Here is a 26,579-nt window from a genome sequence, read left to right as displayed (position 1 = left end):
GAGGAGGGGGCCTCTGGAAGCTGTCGGGCCTGCAGAGAGCCCAGGAGCAAGCCCCTCACCCTGCTCACAGCTCATTGGCTGGGAACCACCCACCTGGCCTGGCTCAGGAAGTGGCCGGAAGGCAGGGCGCCTGGAATATGGATGAGCCGCCCAGTGACGACCACGCCGTGAGCTCACGGTGCTGGGCCGCAGGCAGCTGACCTTTCTGTGCCTCTGCTTCCTCACATAGAACACGGGGAGATCCCCTCCCTACCTCCTAGGGCTGCTGGGGGGCCGAGAGGGTCCTGCCTACAAACAGCGGGCGGAGGACAGGGAGCGAGCCCAGATGAGGGCCCGGACCTCAGGGGCTGCGACACGCACAGACCAAGGTGAGGCCTCGGAAGCCACGTGGAGCCAGGAGGTGGCAAAGGACCCAGCAGGCGAGCATGGGGCTGAGGCGTGCCGTCCGAGCGCCGTCGGGCGGGGGGAACGAGAGCAAACGGGGAGGCAGGCTCATTTCAGGGGCGTGCGTTCCCAGAGCAGAGGTCTGGGCTTTGCAGGGTTCGCGCCCCGGGATGCATTTCCTTGTCGGGGCACGGTGGTTGCTAACGGATCACCCGACGGAGGACCAAGAATCTGCAGAGCCACGTCTCCCAGCCTTGTGCTGAAACCCCAAATCTATACAAACAGTCTCCTTGGAGCCCCCCACCCCGGGGCTCTGGGCGGGCAGCACTAGCGCTCTGTTTGACTTTCTCACCTCCTCTTGACTCGCTCAGCACGGAGCCCCGGCAACTCATGGGGCGTCTTTGAAGCAGAGCCACAGAGTCCTGGCTCGGTGACACTGGGAGGCCGGTGCCTGCACACTGCAGCTTCTGTTCTTCGGGCTGAATGGGCTCTGGGCCCGGACCCAGCATCATTCGCTGTGTGACCCCGGACTGGTAACGTCACCTCTCTGGACCCCTGGGCAAGGCAGAGCAAAGAGAAAGCTGCCCAGGGAAGGTCAGCGTGCACCTGCTGTGCAGGCCACAGTGGGGAGAGCCCCAAATCCCCTTAGTCTTCCTCTCGGGGGACCCCTGTCCCAAGCAGATAGAAAGCTGGCAAGGAATGGCCAGGTGCCTGGGAAACCTGTTGCCTTCAACCCATCCTGGAGCGCTGTGGCTGACGGGAAGGCGGGGCTTTCCAGCTTGGCTGCACGGCTGGCTACCTCCGGCAGCCACGCTGGAGGTGGCTGGGTGAGCCTGACGCTGTTGCCCTAAGCGTGACAAAGAGGCGAGATGGGGCCCTCAGTGCCCATCATCTCGGGGGCTTTCTCAGCGAAAAGAAACGTAACTAAAATAACAGCAACAAGCAGTGTTTACCGGCAGCGATTATTGATTATAAGCATCGCAAGTCTGCAGACCGTATAAAGGAACCCAGATACCTGGGTACAACTGGGGCTCTCGGGCCACGGAAACGTCGTTATGATTCAGCACCGTCATGAAACCGTGGCCGGGATGGCGACCTGCCCCTCGCCCCCCACGCGCGGCCCCCAGCCCACCTGGGACCCTGCTTTCTCCCCACAGGGTGCTGATGACATCACAGACAAGCGCCACTGCTGGCCCCATGGGACACGGCGGGGCGGGGGGGTCCTTTTCCGGCTCCTTCACGTCCAGGACGACACTGGAAGCCGTGTGCAGACTGAAGACATCTCTTGGATCCTCTAACCAGCCCTGCTGAAGCTGTGTGTGGGGGGCGGGGGTCGGTATTTTAAGGAGCGAGCCCAGACCCACCCTTTCTCTGTCTGCCCCGCCCAGTTTCACAAATGCCCTCCCGTGGATGCGCCCACAGCAAAAGGCACCGACCTGTTTCCAGAAATGACTCTGCCCTGCCAAGCGTCCTGTCTGACATGGCGAGGGGTTCACACAACCCTGCGCCATTTCTCATTGGCTCTGGTCTACCCCTCCCTGCCCTGTTTCTCTGGGAGTATGTCTGTATCTGGGGCGCCTGTTCAACAAAATCTGAGCCCCCCAGGGTGTGTCGGCCACAAATGGGTACCTTATGCCCGGGTGCTGGCTCAGGGAGGCCGGGCAGCCCCCGCGAAGCTGTCACCCAGCAGGGGTCTAGGCCTTTGCTCTGTGCTGGCCCCGGGGTCCTTGACGAGAATCACTCGGCTTCCGGCGCCTCTCCAGTGGGCTTCCCCCAGCGCGTTTCTCCCGTTGTTTGAGCTCGGCGGATGCCAACGCCTTCTCTCCCCCAGAAGGCCCCGGCTGGCAGCGTGGCTGCTTACTCTGTGTTTCCCTGGGCTTGGCCGTGGCCACGTCCCACGGGGATGGACTGAGATGCGGACAGAGGAAAGCTACGTCACGAACACCCTCGAGAACTGGGCCTTTGACCTAAAACAACCAAAGTGGAGACTCAGACTGCCAAGCGCTCGCGGAAGGCTCAGCCGCAGTCCCCGAGCGGCCTGCGGGTCCTGCACGTGGGATAGCCAGCCCTGGGGAGCCCTGGAGATGGCAGCTGAAGCTGGCCTGCTTCTCAGCCCGGACAGGCCCTGGCATCACCGCTCGAGACCCGGACACCTGCAGGCCACACATGTGTCTTCCTGCACCTGAGCGCTAGATCCTGGCCACCGAAGGGCTTCCCTGGCCTCCAAAGAGGGCCGCAGGGCCCATGGCAGAGACTTGTCCCTGAAACCCGGTGATGCAGGAGCTACAGCGTCCTGGCGACAATCAGCTCTACTCCACGCAGCAATGCAACTCCTAGAGCCTGAACCACTTCCTAAATCGTGGGCTCGGGGAACCTCTCAGACACCCAGACTCTGCGCCACACGCTCGGAGCCGTGAGCAGAGGCGAGATCGCGAATGTCGCTGGGCCCGGTGTGTGCACACACGGTTGCGAGAGACAGGAACTGCTTCGTGTCAGCGGCGCGAGCCACTTGCATCTTCCAAGTCAAAATGGGGATGGTCGCGCCGTCCTCCACCCTGCTGGTACATGGGGTGTCTGGGGGTAGGGGGTCTCTTTATCCTGGAGCCCAGAGAGGGGCCGCTTTCTTGGGGACTAAAGCACAGATTGTCCCAGTTGAGAGCCTTTAGCTCAAAACGGCGTTCACAGATGGCGAACGAAGCTGCCTTCCCCAGTAGTTGGGGCTCCGTCCTGCGGGCCCCTCCCCGCTACCCGCAGTAAAGACAGGGAGGCAGGCCAGTGTACAAGAGTTTATTTAATGATATCTGAATTTAGTTCTATCACGTGGGGTCCACGTTACAAGTTCCATCTGGGTCCATTACAGCTCTAACAGAAAACCTTAGAAAACACAATTCCACGACTTTCTCCATGTCATTAAATATATTCATATATAATAACCATAATATATTAGTATGCATTGGAAAGGAACGCTGACCCAAACAATATGTCATGGTCACAACTAAACATTTACAATTCTGAGTGAACAGAAATGCGAAACACGGGAGGGAGTGGTGGGAGGTCTGGGGGCAGGGAGGCCCAGTGACGCGCGGAGTGGGACACATGTGACTACCCCTCGGGAGTGCCTGTCCGTGAGCTGTGGCCCCCGTCGGTGAGTCTCGTGCGCCTGGGTTTCGAGGGTGGCTTCCATCGGGTATGGAGACCCTACATCGGGTTCCCAGTCCCTCAGGGTCTCCGTCCACCCCGGGCTATACCCATTTCCTGCGTGCAACTGCGGAGGCAGGGTTCCCGGAGGTCACTGAGGGCCTTGGCCCTAGGCCTGCCTCCCCCGCGTCCCTCCGGCCTCACTGCGTGTCAGCGAGGCAGGCACTCGGCTCTCGGGGACACCAGGGCGCCCAGCCGGGGGAGAAAGGCCAACTGGCGAATCTGTGTAACAACAACAAAAAGACTAACCTGGTATGTTTTTTTTTTCTTCAAACACCTACATGTCACAACTCTGGTTAATACACTCTTCAAAACTCAAATCAAAACCTAGTTCCGTTGTACACCCCTTCCTAACTGTACAAACTGCACCGCCTCCGTTCCTGGTTCCGTCTCCTTCCTGGGTGAGGGCAGGGGCGGGACCAGAGGAGCCGTGGGGTCTGGCAGGGGCCCTCCCATGGTGGCTTCTTCCCCGCCCTGGCACACGACCGGGGGTCCAGGCCATGACCAGGAGGGTGAGGCGGGAGGCAGGCTGGGTTTGCAGGAAGATGTCCACTGCCGAGCGTGGGGGTGGGGGAGGGGTCCTCAGAGACCACCAGTGCACACCCCTCTGCACAGGTGGGGAAGCCACCGGGCAGCATCACGGCCACCCCTCCCCCCAGGGCAGCCTGCGGCCTCTCTGCCAGTCCCTCCTGGACTCCCTCTGGCCCCCACCGTTCTAGGGCCTCTGGGGAGCAGTGAGACCTCTTTCCAGGAACCTGGCCTCTCTCTTGCAGGTCCCCTCCCTGCTTCGCCCACCATTCTTGGCGTCGTCACCCTGAAGTGGCAGTAGCAGTGGCCAGGGCAGAGTGCAGCCCGGGGCAGCATGGCCGCTGGACACGTGGACTCCAGTGTCTGCACCGGAGAAGGTGGGAGAGGATCCCCGGCCCCCAGGGCTGTCACGAGGACACGTCGGGAGCAGGTGGGTAAAGTGCCTGGCACACAGCAGGGGCTCAGTAAGTGGCAGCCATGACATGGGCGGGAAGGCGGGGGAGGGGCACTGGGGAGCCAGAAAGAGAGGCCGAGCTCCGCGCCTGGGGAGACCCTTGCGAGCAGCCAAACACTGGCAGGGAAAATGAAACCGGTGCCCTGCCTGACAGGGAAGCCAGGCCTGGCATTCGGCATCAGCTTCGGGAACACGGGAGCGGCCGGAGTCGGGCACGCCGGCCCCGGGGGATGGGGTCTGCACCCAGCTCTGGGAGGCACAGGCCAGCACCGCGCAGGGCCCCGGAGCCAGAGACGATGGCCCAGGAGCTGCCCAGGCTGCGGTGCATCAGCTCCAAGGGCCAGGGGCCCGCCGAGGGAGGGCAGCAAGAGGAAGTGGTCATGGCTGCCGTGGCGGCCAGGAACCTGGCCGTGCCCCCCCCCCCCCCCCCCGTCCCTGCCTGCCAGCGAACCCTCAGCCCCCAGCCAGGCCCTTGCCAGCTGTTGACACTGCTCGGGGGCCCCTGCGGGGGCTGATGTCATTGCACAAACAGTGTCACTGCCCCCTCCCCTGGAAGCGTGTCATAGAAGGGGCTGCTTCCAAGTTTCCAGAAAGGAAACGCTCTGGGAGGTTTTGCCTGCGCAGTGCCTCATCCAACAGGCGGCTGCGGCACCAGGCCGTGACCACCCGGCTTGGGCTCCTCGGGGGTGTCCTTGGGCCCAGTGCCCGCCTCCTGGGTGAGCCAGACCCCAGGCACCACCAGAGCCTCCTTTCCTCTGCCCATGGGAGATGAACCCCCCACCCAGACCCTGGGACTCCACCCCAGAGGACCAAGCCAGCAGGTGCCAGCGGAGACCAGAGGCCGCATGGGAGGAGGGGGGGTGTGCCCAGGTCGCCGCAGCCCTGTGTCCAGCCGGGATTCCTCGAGAGAGAAAGGCGGGGCATTGGTGCTGGGCTCGCTTGGCGCCCCCACCAGAATTCACAGCTCTCCTCCCCGGCTCCTGCTCCGTGACCCATCAGCGACCTGCATCTTCGGCCGCCCCTCCACGGTGACCCCACCTCGCCCCGGGAGGCGCGTCTGTGCTCTGGGAGGCGCCCTGTGAGGTAGCTACGTCTCGCCCTCTTTCTCCAGGGCCTGGCCTGCGGCGCCCCTGACCGCGCAAGCGTGCACGCGGCTCCGGCCTGGGGCGCGGGGGCCGGGGGCTAGGGGTGGGGCCGCCGAGGGCCCCGCCCGGCGCGGCCCCGCCCCCATCCCCCCACGTGGGAACGCCCTCGCGGGCCCAGTCCGCGCGCTCGCGCCCGGCGCGCTAGGCCTTCTTGCACTTGCCCTTCTTCTCGCGCTGCTGGAACTTGCGCAGCCGCCGCGCCCACGTGTCCCGCCACTGGATCACCAGGCTGCTCTTGTCGGCCACGATGCCGCTCTGGTCGGGCGAGTCCTCGGCGCTGCCCAGCAGCAGGTACTTCTTGAGGGGCTTGATCTTAGGGCACTTGCAGGCGACGTCCCGCGAGCGGATCCACAGGCTCTGTTCACCGCGGCGGATGCGACTGGCGCCCTGCTTGTATACCGAGATGATGTTCACCGTGAACTTCCACCAGTCCCCTGCCTTGTCCGCCTTCAGGACGTTGATCTGGACGGCTGTAAGGGAAGCACAGGCCGGCGGTGGGCGGGGGGCTGCGGAGAGCCACGGGGCCGGGGAAGCCAGGCCTCCCATGTAGCGGCAGCTGCGAGGACACAGGAGGGGCCTTGGGTCGGGCACACCGCCCCCCACCCCCCACCCCGGGGGCTGCCTGCGTAAGGATGGTGTCTGCACCCAGCTTTGGGAGGCAAAGGAGACCCCAAGTCCCTGTAGCATGCAGCCGGTGGGCAGTGGCCACTCCCCATCCCCCACTGGAGTGGCTGGGGGAGACGGCACCCTCCAAGACCCCAGTCACTCAACACCCAGCCTCCTGACCACCCCACACCCAGGTGCAGAGAAGCCAACAGCCCGCGTGCTGGTCCTGTCCGCCTCGCCTGTGCCTACACTTAGCCCCTTCCCGGCTGCCTCCGTCCCCTGGGCCTCTCCGGTTCCCCAGGCCGTGCCCTCCAACCAGTTCTCCGCCAGTGCAGGGGTTCACGCGCTGCAGCGTGTGCCAGCCTCCCCCGGGGGCTTAGGGAAATGCACACGGCTGGGTCCTGCCCCAGGAGCTCCTTGTAGGACCCTAGGATGTGTACCTCTCACATGTCCCCAGGTGGGGCTGACGCCTCACCCCCAGGATGCACTGGTAAATGCCAGCACACTTCTGTAGCGCAGGAAGGGGCATTTTAAAAATGGGAAGAAATGCATTTTATGAGGGGGAGTCACAGATACAGGTCCTGGTTCCTCCCTGCCGTGGGGCAACCATGACTTCGACGTATTCAGTGCTTAACTGGATCCTTTTACTGTGTATCAAAACCTTGTGCTGTACCCCATAAAAACCTAACAAGAATCAGAAGTCAATCAAAAATTTTAAATCAAAATATCCTAAAAGCGAGGACAGGTATTTGGCCTAGCGGCTAAGATGTCTGGATTCCTAAGGCCCTTCCTGGAGGGCCAGGCTCTGCCTCCCGATTCCGGCTTCCTGCTAACGTGCATCCCAGGAGGCGGCATGAGGGCTCAAGTAGTTGGGCTCCTGCCCCCCACAAGGCAGACCTGCACTGAGCTCCCGGCTCCCACCCTCAGCTCCAGCCATCAGCGGCACTGGGGGGAGTGAACCAGCAGGTGTGAGCTCACCGGCTGGTTCTCTGCCTCTTTTTTTTTTTTTTAAAGGACAAGGAACTATAGTCTCAAGTAAGTTTGCAGAATCCTGGGTTAAACACAGGTGGGTTCCGATAGCCTGCCTTCCACAGCCTTGAGTGCACCGAGCACATGCGCCTGTGTTGGTTTCTGGGACAGCTCCGACTGCCCGGATGGACCACCTCAGACCACCAGCACTTCAGGGGGCTGACAGAGAGCTGCTAGGGGCTGGGGCATGCATGATCATCCCCATCAGCACACGGGGGTCCCTGGCAAAGGCCTGCAGCACGCTCAACCTCTGCCATCGTCCCATCCCCGTGTCCAGCATCCGCCGCACTGCACCCTTCAATACAGAGACACGCTGTCCGCTGAGAACAGGGCGCCAGCTTGGAGAAGCCACAGAACAGGCAGGCTCGGTGGCTTCAGCAGCCAAGCCGTGGTCAGCACCTGCCAAGCCAGGCACTGGGCACCCGTGCAGCTCGGCCCACCTCTCCCAAGTTCACCTGCACTCCCCGGGGGTACTCCCTGCACCCACGCCTGGCCCAGGATGACTGGGAGGTACAGAGACACCCACACCAGGTGGAGCGGCAGGCACACCTGACTCCTCCTCGTGGGGGTAGGTGTGGTGAGTGGCGGATTTTCCCGTGTTTTCATTTTAGCTGTTCCTGGGCATCCCGAACTTTGCACTCCAGTCTGAGGGCTCCAAAGAATGGCTGCCATGGCAACCGTTTCCATGTTTTTGTCACCAAGGGACTCAACACTCAGTGTGAACTCTTAGGGGGTGGGAACCGGGGGCTCCGGGGAAGTGGCTGGGCCCTGTGGATCTGACTGCAGACGGAGGTCACCGTGGCAACCGTGTGCCCCTCCATGGGAGCCCCAGTTTCCTCTCCCCAGGCCGAGCTGAATACACAATGAGCCTCCCTCGGGCGAAGGCTGCTCCCTGTGTGGACTTCAGAGCCCGGGGCTGCTGTGCAGCCACGGCTGGGGACGCAAGGCCCCGAGGGTGTCTTGAAGCTGTAGGCTGAACTGTGCCCCCACCCCCAGGTTCAGAAGTTACAGCCCCACCCCTGCACTCGAGGGCGGGACTGAACCTGCAGACGTGGTCTGTGGAGAGCAAGGAGATGACATCACGAGGGTGGGCCCTAACCAGACAGGACACACACACACAGCAAAGTCCACATGAGATCCCTGGCCTCTGGGGCTCAGGGCGGTGCTAAAGAAGCCCAGCTTGTAGGACCTTGTTCCAGTGCCCTAGGAGCCAACAAAATTCATCTTGAGGACCGGGGGGCTTGGGCCTCAGCTCCCAGCCAAGCAGGAAGACAGGCCTGACAGGGTCTCTCGAGGGCGCAAAAGGAGGTCAGAAAGGGCTGGCTGGGCGAGGGCCAGCCTTGGGCTAGCCTTGGACTGGCCTGCCAGGCCCCCTGAAGGCCTCTTCACCCCCTGCACACCCCCTCCCATGTCTCCAAGCCTTCCCTCCCCGAGACCAGGCAGGGCACAGGGGGCAGCCTCCTCTCCCCACAGCACAGGACAACACCCCCAGGGTACCCTCCCCCAGACACCTTGCAAAGCAATGGACACTGGCCAGCTGGGACAGAGCAACTGGCCTTTGCCTGTCTTCTACCCGTAGCAGATCCCAGCAGCCCCCAGGATGAGACGGTACAGGCCCTGGGGGCAAGAGAGGGCGGCGCTAGGATTCGAGTGACCATGCTGGAAAAAAATCCACATTTCTGCTGCCCTTGGCAATGCCTCTGCACATTACACAGCCCACCAAGTATGAGCTGCTCATGCAGTGCACGGGCCAAGTACCAAAGCATTCAAAATCCACAGCGCAGCGGTGACCTCGAAACCGCCACTCACACACAGGGAGCCCGCACGTCGGCACGCCACATCCACCCCTCCGCGAGGCCCCTCCCAAGACTCCAGGCTTCTGAGAACCTGCTGCAGTCTTGGGGTTGCCTCCCAGCTCTGGTACCAATGGCACAGCAGTGTAACACGCAGGGCCTCGAGGCGTGATGACGTCATCACCAGGACTCCTCCCATACAAAGGGAGCAAGTGCCCCCGCCCCTCCCACCACAGAAGGCTGCAGCCATCATCAGCCAGCCAAGCTGATGGCCTCGCCACCTTGACCGTCCCAACTCCTAGTGCTACACCTGCCCAGGGTTTACCAATGGCCTGATGTCAGGTGTTGCATGAGAGCAGCCCCGCAAGACCAAGGGATACCCAGAGCCGGAAACCACCCTCTCCCCTCCCCGGCCTCGCACAGATGTCCTACAAACTGGCTTGATGGAGGCTAGAACGGGGCTCTGGTGGGAACACTCCAGGCTACTAGAGTCAGGCCTTTGGGGGGGGGGTGTTGAGGGACCCAGCCTCAAGCCCATGGCCCTTCTCCAAGGCAGAGACCAAGACCAACAGGGCCACACAGCCTGCTGCTGCTTCTGCTCCGTAAGTGATGCCCTGCAAACCCAGGGTCCCTTCCTCCGGGCCCCTGCTCACCCTACAAAGTGAGAGGTTGGGCAGCCAGTGAGCTGGGACCCTTGCGGTTGACCAGCCGAGTCTGGGGGCACCAGGGGGAAGTGGGACTTCAGGATGGAGCAAGAACAGAGCAAGGTCCAGGGCCTGGAGGTCTGGCCAGCCTTCAGCTCCTGGCAAAGCCGCCTGCCCTAGAGCTGGCCGCAGAACTCGGTCAGCAGGGCGGGGCGGTGACGGCCCTGAGCAGTGCTAGGGCTCAGAGCCAGGACTTCCACGCAAAGAGCCCTTCTCTGGGACCAGGGCACGGGCCCCTCTCAGGCTCCCAGGGGGCAGGAAGGAGGCCTGAGCCTGTGTTGGGCTGGCTGAGCGCCCAGCAGGCAGGGGAGGGGAGGAGGCTGGTTAGGACAGGCCAGGTGCCTGGAGCACCTCACTCTTGGGCAAGTAGGTGCCGTCCTGTCCCACGGGCTACTGCTGGCCACGTCACCAGACTGCAGTGGGAGGCACCAGCACGTCCTCCCGGGAGTCCCAATACTGGGTGAGACCCCAGGCTGTCAAGGACCGCCTAAAACGTGGGGCGCTCCAGGTCACTTCCTGCGCTCAGATTCTTCCAAAGCAGGGTCTGGGTTCCCCCAGGGCAGCCCCTCCTCTGTCCAGAGCCTCTACTCATTCAAAACCCACCTCCATCCCTTCCCAGCCGTGGCCCTGGCGGGCAGCCACCATGCCTGTGAGCTCTGGGCCTTCCAGGGACCAGCGGTGCTCCCCACCCAGGAAAGTCGGGAGTGGGAGGTGGCCGGGCACAGGCTGGGGGGCCTCCTGCTAGGATCAAAGCTCCCCACCTGGGCCAGGGTCGAGGAACGCTGCCTGCCGCTCGCTCACCTGCTTGCTGGGGATGTTCTGCAGCAGGACAGGGCCCAGTGAGCAATAAACCACCTGCTGGGTGGGCCCTGGGAGGGGTGTGGCCCGGGCTCTCCAGGCGAGGTCTGAACGCGGGGATACCTCTGCAGGGTGGTTTCCTGCCTCCCGGAGGTCTCCCGGATTTATGGGCTGCTCTGGTGGGCCCCTAGGGGTTTTTGCAGCAGTAGCTCCTCCCAAGGAAGCTTGGGTGGTCACCCCCTGCCTCCCCAGGCCCAGCCCTACTTTCCGGTTGGGCCTGTCCTGCTAGGGGAGGCTTGTCACCCATCTGCCTCAGAGACAGCGGCCAATACGGCCGGGGGAGGACGCTCAGCCCACAGAAACCATTGAGCCCACGCCGCCCCATAAATCTGCCGAGACAGAAAGCGTGTCAGGAGCTGCAGCTGCCTTCGTAAAATGTGGCTCTGACCGCACGGTTCCCGGGCCGCAGCCAAGTCTTGTTCTCATGGACGCCGATTTGCCAGGGACCCTCCTCTCCGACTTGGGGCTTACGAGGGCCCTACCAGGTTTTCATCAACTGACTCCGAGGCCACAGGATCACCACGGCCACCCCCTGGTGGGCCTCGGCAATTCTGGGTGCCACTTCCTGCCACTTATCCCCTGAGGTCCTGCCAGTGACCTTGGATAAGCTGGAAACACCAGTGCAGGGCTGGCTACAGGCTTTCCCCCCAACAGTACGCCTGGCCGGCCAGCCAGCCTCTCTCTCTCTGCAGTGTGGACACTGCCTCGATTTCCCCTGCAGGTCCTGGAGCTTGGGCTCTGCCCTTGTGAGACCATCCTCCCTGAGTCGGGCACAGCCTAGCCGGGCCTGGCCTATGCACCAGCAGGCTCTTGCTTTGGTCAACCAAGAGGGGGGACCTGGACGCTCCCACACAGCAGCCCAGGAGACAGCCTGCTGCACCCGGGGCAGCATCTAAGGGCTCCTCTGTCTCCTTCGAGGAGAAACTGGCAGCCCAGTGGTCCCTAATCCAATGCCCGAACCCCCCAAACCTTCAGCTGGGGCTGGGTCCACCACAGGCCTGGACAGGGCTGCCGAGGGTCACCTAGAGGTGGATGAGGACCACCCACGCCTGTCCCTCAGCCCAGCCCCTGCCTAGGAAAGCAACAGGGAGGGCGGGGCCTGCTGGAGACACCACAGAGAAGCAGCCAGTGGGAAGGCTGACACTGGGAGTGCTCCCCGCCCCGGGCCGGTGCCCTTGGAAGCAACAGGACTCCAGGTCCTGGCAAAGGGCCAGCCTCTCCTGACATGGCCTTGGTCCATGCCCCCACTGGCCAGGTCAGTCCAAGGCTCACAGAAAGCAGAGGGGTCTCTGTTCAGATGCCTACCAGGGGTGCAGGCCTACACCCACCAGGAGTCTGAGCCCTGCCTGCAGCCTACGGCTCCCAGCCCGGGGCTCCCACCTCCAGGGAGCTGTGGGTGGGGGGAGGCACTCCTAGCCGCCCCAGTACCATTCCGCATGGAGCACTAGCCCTCTACTCACAGCTCCCAGCTCCTAAAAGTCAAACCCTCCTCAAAACTCACCCCCCCCAACGAGACCTAAAGAAACAGGCATCACACAGGCCGTGGAGCAGGGGGACTCACCCCATCCGCCTGGATGAACCGAGTCACAGGCAGGGGTTTTGCCAAGGCGGCTGGCACGGAGGGGCCAGGGCTGCCTTGCATCTACCATTGCAGAGGCCTGAGCCCAGGATGGAGCTGGCAGTGGGTGGACTGCGAGGTAGGTTCTGAGGGAGAGGCCTCAGGACCAGCAGCAGGGGTTCTGGGGTCACTAAAAGCACGAATCCTGGGGCAGGGCCACCTGGTCTACCTCCCTGGGGCAGAAACTCCTGCCGCACCCAGTGGCAGTAGACACACAGGTCTCAGGACAGTGGCCCCGACTCTGCACCAGCTCCATAGGCACCCTGGACAGGTCCACGCCCCTGGTGTCCCCATCTGGAAAATGAGACGGGGTCCCATTCATCAGAAGGTCTTTGTGGCCCCCCTGAGCTATCCCCACCTGCCGGTCTCTCCTACTGCAAGATGTTATAGGTGAGGAGAGACCATAGCACGCTCCAGGAAACAGGCTGATGAGGGCCGGGGTCTGCCCAGGCCTCAGGGCAGCCGGCCTGGGGCTCAGCTCTCCTGCTGCAGCCGGAGCCTCTGGACTGGCATCTGCGGTCACGTGTTGGGAAGAGCTGCAGCCCCTCCCCCCAGCCCTGGCTCTCAAGGGAGGGAGCTTCCTGTGGGCTCAGGGGGTTTCCTGCCCGACCTGCTGGTCACCCGCATTCCGTGACCTCGGGCTGACTCATGCGGCCCTCCAGCACCACATCTGGCCTCCATATGGGGCTGGCCCTCAGGGAGGGGAGGTCACATCTGGCTGGGGGAAACCAGAGGCGCTCCAGGGGGCCGGTGCCCCCAGGGATGGGTCAGCAAGCCTCTGCAACACCAGGCCACGTGCTGCTGGCTGGTCTGCGTCCTGTTCTCGGGACCTGGGGACGGGGCTGGGGGAGGCGGGGCAGAGGTGACCTCTCCAGCTGCTGCCACCAGCTGCCTCTCCGCACTCGGCAGGGGTCCTGGCCATGGGGGCCACAGCGGCAGGATGCTCCCCCGACATTCATGCCCATATCCAAGCCCCAATGCTATTCTACACTGCAGACCCAGTAACTCCATCCCTGTGATGGGGCTTGAAGGGACAGAGCCCCAAGGTCAAGGGGAAAGGGAGAGGCCAGCATGGCTGCTGCAGACAAGAGACGCTCCCCCAGCTGCCCATCCTCCTGCAAGCAGGGCAAGGACTGGCTGCGTGGGCCGTGCCCGCCAGGACTTGCACGTCCCACCCTCCACCCCACACCAGTGCATGGTGACCCACAGCCATGGCTGCCCACTCCGCTGCCTGCCTGGTGTCGCCACCTGCCATCAAGGACCTACCAGGATCTTCCTGCAGTGCTCAGCACTGCCACCCTCTCTGGAACAAACACGCCAATCCCACCTCTGCCACCATCCTCGACACGCCCAGGCCACAGCCACCATGCCTGCTCCTCGATCCTCTCCCCAGAGGCTCATCAGGAACCCGGCGGTCAGGGCCCCACGTGGTCCCAGTTCTAAGTCTCCTAAGGAGATGTGCTGTGCTACCTGTTTCGCCCAAGGCTCAGCTCCCCGGCGTAGGGGAGAGGGAAGATCTTGGGCTGGGGTATACTTGACCTTGGGTGAGCTGCTTTATCTCGGGGTGGCCCGTTGGCAGAGAAAAACCCTCCCAAGGTGTCAGTGAGGATTAAACACAGGTGAGAACCAGGGCTGGAGGTGCCCGGGCCAGCGCACGCCCTCATCCCTCGCTTGAGTCCACACTGTGCCGGTACCCAGGACAGAACCCGGCATCCTCTCGGGGCAGAGATCTGCACACACTCACATGCACATGGAGCCTGACCAGCCCACGGCTGCCCACTGATGCCAACAGCGGTGCCCCCGGGGCCGACCCTCGTAACCACGGCTGTGGGATCTCGGGAGGGACACTGGGGACTTGATTTTTCCATCTGGTGGTGCCAAGACATCTCTCAACAAAAGGGGTGACTAATCAAACAGTTCTGGGAATGCATCCTTTTTCCAAGAACTGGCACGAGTCAGATGCCCTCGCCTCCCAGCCTGTGAGCTGCCTCCCCGAGTCCCCGGGGAGAAGGAAGGGGCAGGGGCAGCACCCAGGCCACCTGAGGCAGCAGCTTAGGTGAGAGTTCCTGGGTGACGCAGGTGCCGCTCTCGGTGGGACCGGGGCTGGACATGGGGGAGGGGGTCTGTGCACATGAACTTGGCTGAGGCGGCAGATGCTGGCCTCGCCCCCAGCCCCGCTGGGTCCACCCCGGCACCCCCATTCACACACATCCCTGATTTCCCAGCCTGTTTCTAGCTTCTGTGCTTGTGGACTTTCCTCCCTCAGCCCGGGGTCCCTGCTGTGCACAGGGCACAATGGCTACTCAGGCTCCTCCCTCCCCTACCCTCTCCACAGGATGGACGGAGCTCTGGGTCTGCCCCAGTGCAGGCTGTAACCAGGTCGGGGTCCATGCAGATCTGTGGGCTCGGCACAGTGAATGCACGTGTGGCTGGGGGGAGTGCCTGGGAGTAGCAGCCTTGCGAGACGCAAGCAGGGGTGAGGGAGGGATGAGCTGACACAGGTGGGAAGAAGGGGATGGAGGAAGCAAGGAGCCCTGGGGGCACAGCCAGGGAGGACCCTCGCCCTGGGCAGGGCAGCTCCACCTGCAGCTGGAGCCTGGGCTTCCAGGTGAATGTGCCCCGGGCAGGTAACTGCAGCAGACACACACCTGCGCTCCTAGCGCCTGCAGACTTCCGCTCAGGGACAAGCAGGACCCGCTCCCAGTCCACCCTCGCACTTCTCACTGGCAGCCCCCAGGGTTTGCAAGGTGAGCTGGATTCCCCTAGAGGGCAACAGAGGACTGAGGTGGCCCCAGGAGGGATGGGAGCAGGTGCGTCCCTGCGGGCCCAGACCCTCGGATATGGCGCCTGGCGCGGCGGGGGTCGCCACTATTGAGTCATGGGGGATTGTGTCATGTTCCTTTGACGGCGCCTCCATTTGACAGATGAGACCACTGAGGCCCCCAGGCAAGCTCCTCTGTCCAAGGTCCCTGCAGATCACAGAGTGGGGATGGACGTGCGCAGTAGGCCCCGCCTCCACCCTCACTCCTTCTTGCCTCGCTTGGTGCTCACCCCAGAGGACCCAGGCCAGGGCCAGCACACCCCAGGCTGGGCAGCCCCCGGTCACCTCCCACAGGCCCCCCTCCACTGCAGCCTCACACTGGTGCTGTCTGCGGACACCACAGCCTGAGCCGGCCTGCAGGAAGAAGGGGTCATCGGGTGGCCTGCGGCCCTGCCTTCACCCAGCAGGGGCAGCAAACCCGAGGTTCTAATTAGCAGCTTCGGGAGCATCCAAGTGCCCTGCATGTGAAGGAAATGTGTTTCCTAATTGGCCCCCCGCAGGGTGTCAGCCAGAGAACGGGATTACAAGCTCTGAGCCAGCTCCCTCCCAGCCCAGCCTGGCCTGCTCCGGCCTCGGCTGCCCTGCCCTGCCCTGCCCTCCCTTCCCTTCCCCAAGCCTGCTCCCTCCTGTCCTCCTGCTGCTTCGCCCAGGGGTCCTGGGGCCCAACCAAGGGTGCATGGAAGATTTTCCACAGCCTGCACCCGGCCATGCCCGCCCTGCTCCACTGTTGTTCCCCAACAAGGTCCTTGTCCCGATACCCTGCCCACCTCGACCTTGGGCTCCCCCGAGTCCCACCAGGACCCCGTGCAATTCCCTCCTGAAGCTTTTCCCATCCTGCCTCCCGCTGAACATATGGGCCTGGAGGCCGAGCTGGGAGACCCCCGACTTTTACATGAACCTTTTTTTTCCCCCAGGGATGGCCCAGCATTAGAACTCCTGCTGTGGTCTGACCGAGGTTTGTCCCCAGCAAAGCTCACGCTGAGGCCTTGACCCGGTGTCATGGTGTTGACAGGGGCTGGGGCCTTTAAGAGGCATTTTGGGTCCCCACAGGTCCACTCTCACGAAGGGGGTCCAGGCAGTTCCCGGAGGAGGGGACTGTGTAGCCCACAGCTGGGAGTCGGAAATCATTGCCCTCTTGGTCCCCTCTTTCACACGCGCCTGCTTCCCGCCTGTGTTCCGGGATCTGAAACAGCATGGGGCCCTCACCAGAAGCCGAGTGATGCTAGCGCCATGCACACAGACTTCCAGGACCACTTTCCCTCCCTGTGTCAGGCACTTTGTTACAGCGGCGTAGAATGGACTTAGATGGCATAGGTCCCAGTGGGCAGCATGGCTAGGACAGTCCAGCAGGGGGCGCCCTCGGTCTCCCCACAATCAGCTGCTGCTCAAGTCTTCCCCTGAACAGACCCGTGAGGCCTGGGCAGCAGCGTGGGCACAGGCTGGGGGGTCACCATAGCGTCTGTGCCAGGCAGGGTCCCAGGAGGCTGGGCCGCAGAGGTCCAGCTGTGAAGCCAGACACGCCCCCTCCCCGAGCTGGGCCGGTGTCCCCATCTGTGATCTGAGGGACCTGAACCCGTGAGGAGGGCAGAGGACAGAAGGTCTCACAAGGGCTACATCCCCTCCTCTCACCTCCAAGATCGATGCCCCTGGGGTCTGGCTCAGGGAAGGCCCTGGAGGCTGCACAGTGGCTGGAGCAGGGATTCAGGTCTGGCAGACAAATGGGGAGGGGACCCAGGTGCCCCCAGGACCAACAGGGCTCAGGGAAGCCGAATTCATCAGAGGAAAAAAATCCAGACGGAGTCAAATACAAGGGTGCTTCAAAAAGTACATGGAAAATGGGATGGAAAAAGAAAAAAAAAAAAAACAAAACTTTGGGGCCAGCGTTGTGGCGGAGCGGTTAAGCTGCCACCCACGATGCAAACACTGGAATCCAATGTTTGGCTGCTCTGCTTCCAACCCAGCTCCCTGCTGATGCACCTGGGAAAGCAGCAGAGGATGGTCCACGCAGGAGACCTGAATGGAGTTTCTGGCTCCTGGCTTTGGCCTGAACCAGCCGCCGGCCACTGAGGCCATTTGGTGAGTGAAAAACATCTATTTCTCCGTGTGTGTGTGTGTATAACTATGTCTTTCAAATAAAAAAAAATTTAAAAGATAAGCTTTTTGTACAAAATAATTATGGGATGTAGACATCATTTCGCCATTATCTACATTTTCCATGAACTTTTCAAATACCACCCCGCCATACACACAGAGTCAGGTGGACAACAATCCCCTTTGGAAACCTCACAAGTTCCATGTTTCCCTTTGGCACTTGAACAGCGGAGCAGAAATCGGGTCAGAACCTTCCAGAAAGACACCAAGGCCCCCTTCTCAGCCTCCCCTCCTCTGAGGAAGGACATAAAGGACTCCTCCAGGCTAAACCCTAATCAGTCTCCCCCAGAAAAGGTGCACCCACTCCCTTTCCCTCCCGGCTCCCTGCGAGGCCAACCCAGCCCCTGCAGGACAAGAGAGGATGGAGGGAGGTTGACCTGGATCCTGCTCGCCCCCAGCTTTCCCAGGTGTGTGGTGCTCTCAGGGAGGCAGGTGCAAAGCCAGGTTCCACTGTGAACGTCGGGGAACCCTGCTCAAGTCTCAGCCCACAGGAGAGCCCACCAGGCAGCGTCCAGCCCATGATGCTGGAGGCCTGGGGGCTGGAAAGAGGCAGCATGTGCAGCCCAGGGTCCCTCCTTGCTGCCATCTCCCGGCTTGGAGGCCTCGCTTCTATTAAATTCCAGGCTTGTTTTCCCGCGGGCGTCGGGAGTTCCTGTGCCGTCTGTGTTTTAAAGGGGATTCAGTGTGGACCCCCGAGGGACCTGCAGCATCAAAGCCCACAGCCTGGCAGGTTCTGGATCGGTGCCCCCAACCTGAACAGCAAACCTGTCGGGTGCACCTGCTATAGCCTTTGGGAGCCTCGGTGGCCTGGGGAGGGCGGAGCTGGTGTGCACTGTGTGTGCAGGTACACACATGTGAGTCATATGTGCAATAAAACAAGCAAGTTAAGCTCCTGAGGTCTAGTCAAAGCAGTTGGCCTGGTTACAACTACCACCCCTGCCATGAGGCCTGGGCCCCAGGTTGGGGCTGCTGGACACCCTCGGCCTCAGAGAAGGCTATGGGTGCTACCAATCAATGCTCCATTTTACAGACAATGAAACCGAGAACTCAGGTCAGCAATGGGGCTCGTTCCAGGTCCCACAAGAGGAGCGTGATGGGGACCAGTCTTGGTGAGCGAGGCAGAGACGAGAGGCCACTAGGCCCTTAGATAAGGAATGCACCTCCACCCAGTGGAAGAGGCGAGAGGCAAGACCAGGCCACCTGTAGCCGGAGTGGGGAGGGCAGCGGGTGCAGGTGCACAGATACGGACTCCCACGGCTGGGAAGAGGCCGCTCCGCCCCAGGCTCAATCGGCCAGGGCTACAAGCTCAGGGAGAGGCCCCCACAGTAGAGAAACCAGGCGTGGAATCAGCACCCCTGGGCATGGGGCTCCTTCCTGGCTGGGGTGGCCGCCCACACAGGCACCCTGGTCTGTGCTCAGGGCCCCTGCCCAGCTCGCCAGCAGATGGCTGGAAGATCCTCTGAGGACTTGTGGGTGCCCCCTGCCCTGTTCTGAAGTAGCCCGCCCCCGCCAGCTCTTTAGGAGCCCTGCCGATGCCCTAGCCCCTGCCGGCTCCTCCACCTCCTCCATCCCACCCAAGGCAGACCCTGACCCTGCGCCAGGCACTGCCTGGGCCCCTCCAGCCCAACAGACACTCTCAGGGTCCAGAAGCCACCACGCCAGCTCCTGACCTCCTGACCTCCTGGGGGATTAGGCTGGCTCAGGCGGATGCACAGCAGGAAGGGAGATGGACAGACATGGGGTGCATGGGCCTGTGGGTGCCAGTGCACAGTGAGAGCAGGGGGCACGGGACCCCCTTCCCTGTGCAGGTGTCAGGTGGGGGTGCAGGTGCAGGCAATCTTTATTGGCGGCCCCCAGGGCTGCCAGAGGGAGGCCTCGGAACTTTCCCTTTGGAAGGCTACCAAAGTCATGAGGGAGCCGGGCAACATGCAGATTCCTAGGCCGATTGAAGCCCGGAGGGACAGTTCACACCCACCATGGGCCTCCTGCCCACTTGGGATGCCCACAAGTCTCCACTCTCAGCCACAGAGCCGGGCTGTGCGCCCCAGGGTACAGGTGAGGGACACTGAAGACCAGAGAGGTCATGTGACTGCCCTGCAGCAGCACAGCCTGTCAGGGGCAGAGCAAAGGCCAGAGGCTCAAGACCAGCCTGGGAGTCCCGGCCTCAGGCAGCTCTCTGGAGAAGGCAGGCACGCAGGCCTCTGGGGAGGGAGGGACCCTCACACCCGTTCTCCCTGGGGGCAGAGGTGGCAGCGAGGAGACAGCCCCAGGGGCGTGGGATCTGTCAGTCACAGCAGCTCGGTGACCAACACCCGCCCTGGCCACCTGCGCTGCAACTCCAGCCGGAGGGTCACATGGCCCCGCCCCCACCCCACACCCCCACGCCCCCAGACAAGAGGGCTCCCACTCACCATAGTCCTTCTTGCAGTACTTTTTCATGTTAATCTTCAGCTTCCCTTTGGAGGCCTTGCAGTAGGAGTCGCAGTCTGCAGGGGGCGGGGGCAGAGCACAGACAGAAACTAATTAGGCCCGGGATGAATAGGCTAAGGCAGCGATGCCCAGCGCCCGGCTGGGCGAGCACTCCAGGCAGGCCCTGCTTCTCAAGAGGCGCTGGGGACAAAGGGCCCAAGCCTGAGCCCCTCCTCCAGCTTGACAGGGCCTGCAGGGGAGACTTGGGGGGGTCTTCCCTATTGCACCCCTCCCCCCACCTCTGGAGCACCCCCCCCACCACCAACCCCATCCCCATTCTCAGGGCACAACTGGAGACTGATTAAAGCCAGCAGAGGCCACCTTGTCACCCTGCGCCCTGGGTCTGTGGCAGGCGCTGGCTTTCAAGGCGTGGAGCCTCTGGCTGGGGTCAGGCGGCAACAAAGGGGTCACGGAGGAAATTAGCAGCCCGTGAAGCATCAGAAAGCCTCTTTGGTGTCCACTCCACTGGAGTGTGCACATAAAATGGCCCCATGAAGAGCGGCTCAGTGAGAGGCGGGGCTGCGGGCCTGCGGCTGCCGGTGCCACTCTTGGGGGCTTCTGAACGGCCCCCAGCGTTGGACCTGCTGCTCCCAGTGTGGGCCCTGCCTGCTCCCCAAGTTCCCCCTCCCACCCCAGCCTGCCCACACCCTCTCCCCACCTTTGCTAAATCATCCGTGACAACCTGAGCACCACAGCCCAGCCCATCAGAGGCCCAGCGACTCTCACCCACCTGCTCTGCCTTCACTACTGGACACACTGTGTTCTCTGACATGTGGGTGTTACTCCCATTCTGCAGACCAGAAAATGGAGGCCCCAAGAGGGGAAGCCATCTGCCCAATGCAACACAGGTAGCCAGTGCCAAGGCTGGGCCTCGGACTGGGGTTCCAGAAGCCAAGATCGCCACACCTGGGTCATGCCGAACTGTGTGTCCATGAACACCAGGGGTTTCCTTCTTAGCTTGAGGGTTAAGCTCCGGGCTGCGGACAAGGGCTGCCCTGTGGTTTAGGAACTCCCAGCCGAGGCAGTGACCAGCCAGGCTGGCCTGGGCTGGCAGAAGGGGGTCGGGTGTGCTGTGGTGAGGGGTAGGGGAACTGGGGACGAGAGAAGTGAAAGTTAAATGCCCACAGGCACGGACTGGGGTGTGCCACTGACAGGTTAAGACACTGTTTGGGATGCGGGTTCAAGTTCCCAGCTGCTTTACTTCCCATCCAGCTCCCTGCTAATGAGCCTGGGAAAGCAGAAGATGATGGCCCAAGTGCTTAGGCCCCTGCCACCCACGTGGGAGACCAGGATGGAGTTTCTGGGTCTTGGTTTTGGCCTGCTGCAGACTTGGCTGTTGCGGACATCTGAAGAGTCGACGAGTGGGGAGAAGCTTATTTCTGTCTCCAACCCTCCCTCTCTGTTGCTCTGCATTTCAAATAAAAAAATTTTCACACACACACATACACACACACACACACAAACGCATGTGTGCACATGGCGCATACACACACACAGGCACCTGCCCTAGGAGCAAGAGCCAGCTCCCATCCTGCAGAGGGGAAAAACAAGACCAAGCGGAGGGTAAGCATGGGCACACGGCGAAGCCAAGGCAGGCAGGCACGCCTGTCAGTGCCACCTGTCCCCAGCCTGTGGCTAAGACCCAGAGCCAGGCTCTGGTCTCATGGGACGCAGAAGGGGTCAGGAGGCACTCACCAGTACCCTGGACTCTATAGTCAACACAGCTCCATCCCATTGCCTTGGCAGCCTCCTCACTCCCTCCTGGGCCAGCCTTCTGGGGGCCCCGGGTAGAGATCAGCCTCAAGAAATGGGATACACAGCTGCCCTCCTGCTCTCCTGTGGTCTGAGTCTGGGGAGCACCCTCAGCTTGGCCTCCCTGTCCAGGCACTGAGGTCACAGTACTCTCTCCTGCTAGGTAGACAGTTGGTCTGTTATTGGCACAGGGACCTCCCTGGGGTCCACAAACTGGGTTATCCAGAGAGATCGGCCTTCACCCTACCATGGCCAAGTCTGAGAGGTCGAGATGAGAGCTGACAGCAGTGCAAACGCACAAGCCAATGGCACCGTTGCCACTGTCATCACTGCCAACTCACAGCAGAGCCAGGGCCGTGGCTGAACCCAGGCTGCCTGGGCTCTGTCCCTGTTTTCTGTGCTGGGGGCAGGGACCTGGACTGCAGTGGTGCCTGGTAATGTGCCAGCAGAGCAGCCTCGGGTCCACCTTTCTTGCCTTCTCATCACTTTTACGAAGGTGATGGGCCCATCCATTGGCAGGAAAGCACTTCTGCATGGCTCCAGACACACCTGCGTCCCAAGCCTGACCCGAGCGGTCAAGTGCAATAGCTCTTTGGAGCCTCATGGGAGGCCAGTGGTTAAGATATCCATGACCCAAAGGAAAGGGGCTTAACTCCAGCTTCCTGCTAATGCAGACCCTGGGTGGCAGCAGCAATGGCTCCAAGTGTTTGTGTCCCTGCCACCCTCATGGGAGACCTGCATTGAGCTTCGGCTCCCAGCTTCAGCCCTGGCACAGCTGTTGGGAGATTTCTTCTCTGTCCCTCAGACAGAAAGTTTTAGACGAGGGACCGAGAGCTGTGAAAGGTTCCAGGGTGGCAGAAGGCGAGCCTCACCCAGGGGAGCAGAATGGAGGGAGGCAGCGAGCCTGGGCACGGCTGACCACTGGCCTCCAGGGCTACTCTGCCTACCTGGTACCATCCACAGCTCTTCTGCACCAAGGATCCAGTGGGGGACAGAGACCTTCCCTCACCTGTGGCACCCATCGTCACCTAACAACACGGCACTCCCAGCCCTGCTTGCCGAATCGCAGCTTTGACCGTGAAAGTTGGTCTGTGCCGAACATGACGGCAATGCACGTGGTATCACTGTGATGCCCCAGGCGCTCCTCTCAGCCTTTCCGACCAGGCCACACCTCACAGTCCCCAGACTCACGGGCCCAACGAGGCTGCAAGGGCTCAGGCTCCTCAGCCCTGGTTCCCAGCCGCAGCCACAGGTGCAAGCTCCCAGAAGCCTGGAAAACACTGATGCCCGAGTCCCACCCTCAAGAGATTCTGTGAGGTTTAGGGAGTAGCATGAAGATCTGCTTTGTTTATTAAAGATGTATTTATTCAAAAAGCAGAGAGAGACAGAGAGGAAGATTGTCCATCCGCTGGTTCACTCCCCAGTGGCCACATAAAATGGGGCTGGGCCAGGCAGAAGCCAAGAACCTGGAACTCCATCTGGGTCTCCCACGTGGGTGCAGGGGCCCAAGCACTTGGGCCATCTTCTGCTGCTTTCCCAGGTGCATGAGCAGGGGACTGGATTGGAAACAGAGCAGCGGGACTCAAACCAGCACTTTGATACCACAAGTGGATGCTTAACCTGCAATGTCATAATGCTGGCTCCAAAGGTCTGCATTTGTAAAACTCCCTGGAGGATCCCAACATGCAGCCAGGGTTGGCACCGCTCTCTCAGCCAGCTGGGAGCAGTGGGGATGAGCAGGCGCTGCACCCACGGCATGCACACAGCCCCCAGCGTGGCGGAGGAAAGGCCTGGATGGGAGGCTGCTGTCTCAAGCTGGAGGGCACTCACATCCAGCCCCGAGCTACTCTCCCGGACAGCCTGTGAGCATTGCTATCGGCTGCTCCTGCACCTTCTATCTTTTTGGTGGGTTCTAGGTCTTTCCTTTCTCTCTGCTGGTAATGTCTGTCAGGTCAGTGTGCTTGTTGTAAAGTGTTCCTTCTGCACTTCAGAGTTACCGATTTTTTTTTTTTTTTGACAGGCAGAGTAGACAGTGAGAGAGAGAGACAGAGAGAAAGGTCTTCCTTTGCCGTTGGTTCACCGTTGCGCTCCAGCTGGTGCACCGCACTGATCTGAAGCCAGGAGCTTCTCCTGGTCTCCCATGCGGGTGCAGGACCCAAGCACTTGGGCCATTCTCCACTGCACTCCCGGGCCACAGCAGAGAGCTGGCCTGGAAGAGAGGCAACCGGGACAGAATCCAGCACCCCAACCAGGACTAGAACCCCGGGTGCCGGCGCCGCAGGCAGAGGATTAGCCTAGTGAGCCGCAGCACCAGCCCAGAGTTACCGATTTAATTTAGGTGTGAGCTAGGAAAACCAAGCCTGTTGGAACTACAGGGGCCAGCGCTGAGGCACAGTGGGGTTAAGCTGCTGCTAGTGACGCCAGCATTCAATATCAGAGCACTGGTTTGAGTCCCGGGGGGCTGCTCCACTTCCGATCCAGCTCCCTGCTGATGCTCCCAGGAAGGCAGCGGAAGATGGCCTGGGTGCTTGGGCCCCTGCCATCCATCCATGAGGGAGACCAGGATGGAGCTCCTGGTTCCTGGCTTCCGCCTGGGCCAGCCCCAGGTTGTTGCAGTCATTTGGGGAGTGAACCAGTGAATGAAACCTCTCTCTCTCCCCCCCTCTATTACTCTGCCTTTCAAATAAATAAAATAAATCCTTAAAAAGAAAGGATCACGTGTACAATACAGGTAGAGAGGCTGAGTGTCCTCCTTTGGGGAGACGGCAGGCCACTGCCACAGCTGTCTGGAGAGTGAAGATCCTTCACTGGGGGTGTGGGCCAGACAGCTGAGGTCAAGGACAAGCAACTCATGCATATGAATGACGGAACAGAGCTGCTAACACAGCTTCAAGTCAGACAAACCACAGCTTCCCAAGGCCGCCTTCAAAATGGCATTTACTCGGCAGCTGCCCACGGGGTCCCTCCATGTTTTGTTCCAAGATAGCTAGGAAGACAATGCAAGAATGAAAACGACACTGATAGAAGACCCAGGGCTGGAATCTGGGAGCCATCTCCACTAATTAAAGGCAGATGGGGATGGGACGAGCAAAACCTGTCTGGGTTTTACCTTGGGACACAGCTCCTTGTCTGGTGAAACAGAAAGATCCAAGGAGCAAAAAAAAAAAAAGGGACCACAGAGATATGGTGACCAGTGGACAAATAGCCAAGAAGTGGGCAGGGTTGGGGAGAGGAAAACTGGGGCCACCCCTTCTCCAGGGATGGGGGAGTTAAAGGAGGGGAGGGATTGGAAGGACAGCGGCTACGGTGGATGTCTGAACCCTTGTCTTCCTCTAAATCACGGAATCAGGCAGGGAGCTGAGAGAGGGGCGTGGCTCCAAACAACAGAGGTGGTTGCAGGTCAAGGGCAGGTGGAAACCAGGACTGGAGGCGGAGCTGTGTGCCCTTCCCCCTGCCCACCCTGGCTCCGGGGTGGGAACCCAGTAGTCTCACTAGCTCAGGGACCTGCCAAGTGTTCCCTGCAAAGGGCCAAGCCATAAACGTCCTACACTTGGAGGGCCATGCAGTGTCTGTCCCAGCTGTTCAACACTGTCACCCTAGGTCCAAGACAGCCACAGGCAGTGCACACCCCAACAGGCATAGCAGACCACTTGGCTTCTAGGAAGACACAGCCTGCATGAAACAAGAGAAAGCTATCGGGGGGGAGGGGGACAACGCCAAGCTGAAAAGGCCAAGGCCGAATGGAGCCGCACAGTGACTAGTTGGCAGGACAGAGAAAGGCTGGAGAAACGCAAAAATCTACAGACCCAGTAGTGCAGCTAAAACTCAGAAGCACAAAGAGGATGTTAGTGTAGAGACATGGAGATTAAGCTGGGAGAAACTCACAGAATTTAAAGGGATGGTGACATGGAGGAACACTGGGCTGCAAGGAAGTGGAGAGGCGACCTTACGATCAGAGAGAGCTGCAGTGAGGACCAAACGGAGTGGGAACAAGAATCAAAGACAGGATTCAAGGGCTAGAAACAGGCTGACATATGCAAAAGGAAAGGGCTCGTTTGCCGTTCTCAACCACCAAAGAAAAGAGACCAACGGCCAGACGCATCATGATAAGACATATGAAATACCAGGATAAGGAAAAACCATACACAGGTTTCAAAACAACAAGCTGGGTAGACGATCACACGATAATTTCTGTAAGGTCCTGAGTGGGAGAAAGGTGACTCGGGAATTTTATACCTAGCTAGACTATCTTCTCTTTATCCATAGGCCACAATAAACCAAATATTCTCAAGTGTGCAAGGGTTCAGAAAATGTTCCAACCACATACTCTTCTGGAAATAAGTACTTGAGAATGTTTTCCAAGGTCCACAGAGATTTTTAAATTGGGTTCTAAAACTAGATGTAAATGTAAGAATAATTTTTAAATATTTGAAAGGGAACATCAGATTACATATACATCTAAGCAGATATAAATAACTGAAAATTTAGCGTTGAACTCTATCATATTTGAAAAAATTAAGTAGCAGCATGAGGTGGGGAATAAAACCCTTTGTCTTAGTGACAATGTGATAGATGTTACTTTGGGGCTGATTGTGATACAGCAGGTTAAGCTATCACCTGTGATGCCAGCATCCTATAGGAGTGCTGGTTCAAGTTGTGATTGCTCTACTTCTGATCTAGCTTCCTGCTAATGTGCTTGGGAAAGCAGCAGAGGATGGCCCAAGTACTTGGTCCCCTGTCACCCATGTGAGAACACCAGATGAAGTTCCAGGCTCCTGGCTTCTGCCTGGCCCATTTGGAGAGTGAATCAGCTAGTGGAAGATCTTTCTGTCACTTTGCCTTTCAAATAAATAAATTTTTTTTTTGACAGGCAGAGTTAGACAGTGAGAGAGAGAGGGAGAGAGAAAGGTCTTCCTTTCATTGGTTCACCCCCCAAATGGCCGCCACGGCCGGCATGCTTTGCCAATCTGAAGCCAGGAGCCAGGTGCCTCCTCCCAGTCTCCCATGCGGGTGCAGGGCCCAAGGACGTGGGCCATCCTCCACTGCCCTCCCGGGCCACAGCAGAGAGC

At 60.7% G+C, this 26,579-nt stretch overlaps 1 protein-coding gene across 5 annotated transcripts in view; it reads right to left on the bottom strand.

The window, feature by feature from the left end:
- Window positions 1-3,157: 3,157 nt before the first annotated feature.
- Window positions 3,158-26,579, bottom strand: part of NTN1 (netrin 1) — a 213,506-nt gene continuing 190,084 nt past the window's right edge. For all 5 annotated transcript variants that reach the window (XM_051825185.3, XM_089318359.1, XM_051825184.3 and 2 more), the window contains exons 6-7: window positions 19,701-19,775; window positions 3,158-6,179 (exon numbers count right to left, since the gene is read on the bottom strand). In XM_051825185.3, the coding sequence (XP_051681145.1) occupies window positions 5,851-6,179; window positions 19,701-19,775 (404 nt within the window). In that variant the 3' untranslated portion in view covers window positions 3,158-5,850. The remainder of the gene's footprint in view (window positions 6,180-19,700; window positions 19,776-26,579) is intronic.

This window comes from Oryctolagus cuniculus, chromosome 17, assembly GCF_051225735.1.
Source record: "Oryctolagus cuniculus isolate XC-2025 breed Fujian yellow rabbit chromosome 17, ASM5122573v1, whole genome shotgun sequence".
NCBI lineage: Eukaryota > Metazoa > Chordata > Mammalia > Lagomorpha > Leporidae > Oryctolagus > Oryctolagus cuniculus.
The sequence above is the reverse complement of the archived record's forward strand: the minus strand, read 5'-3'. Positions and strand labels throughout refer to the sequence as shown.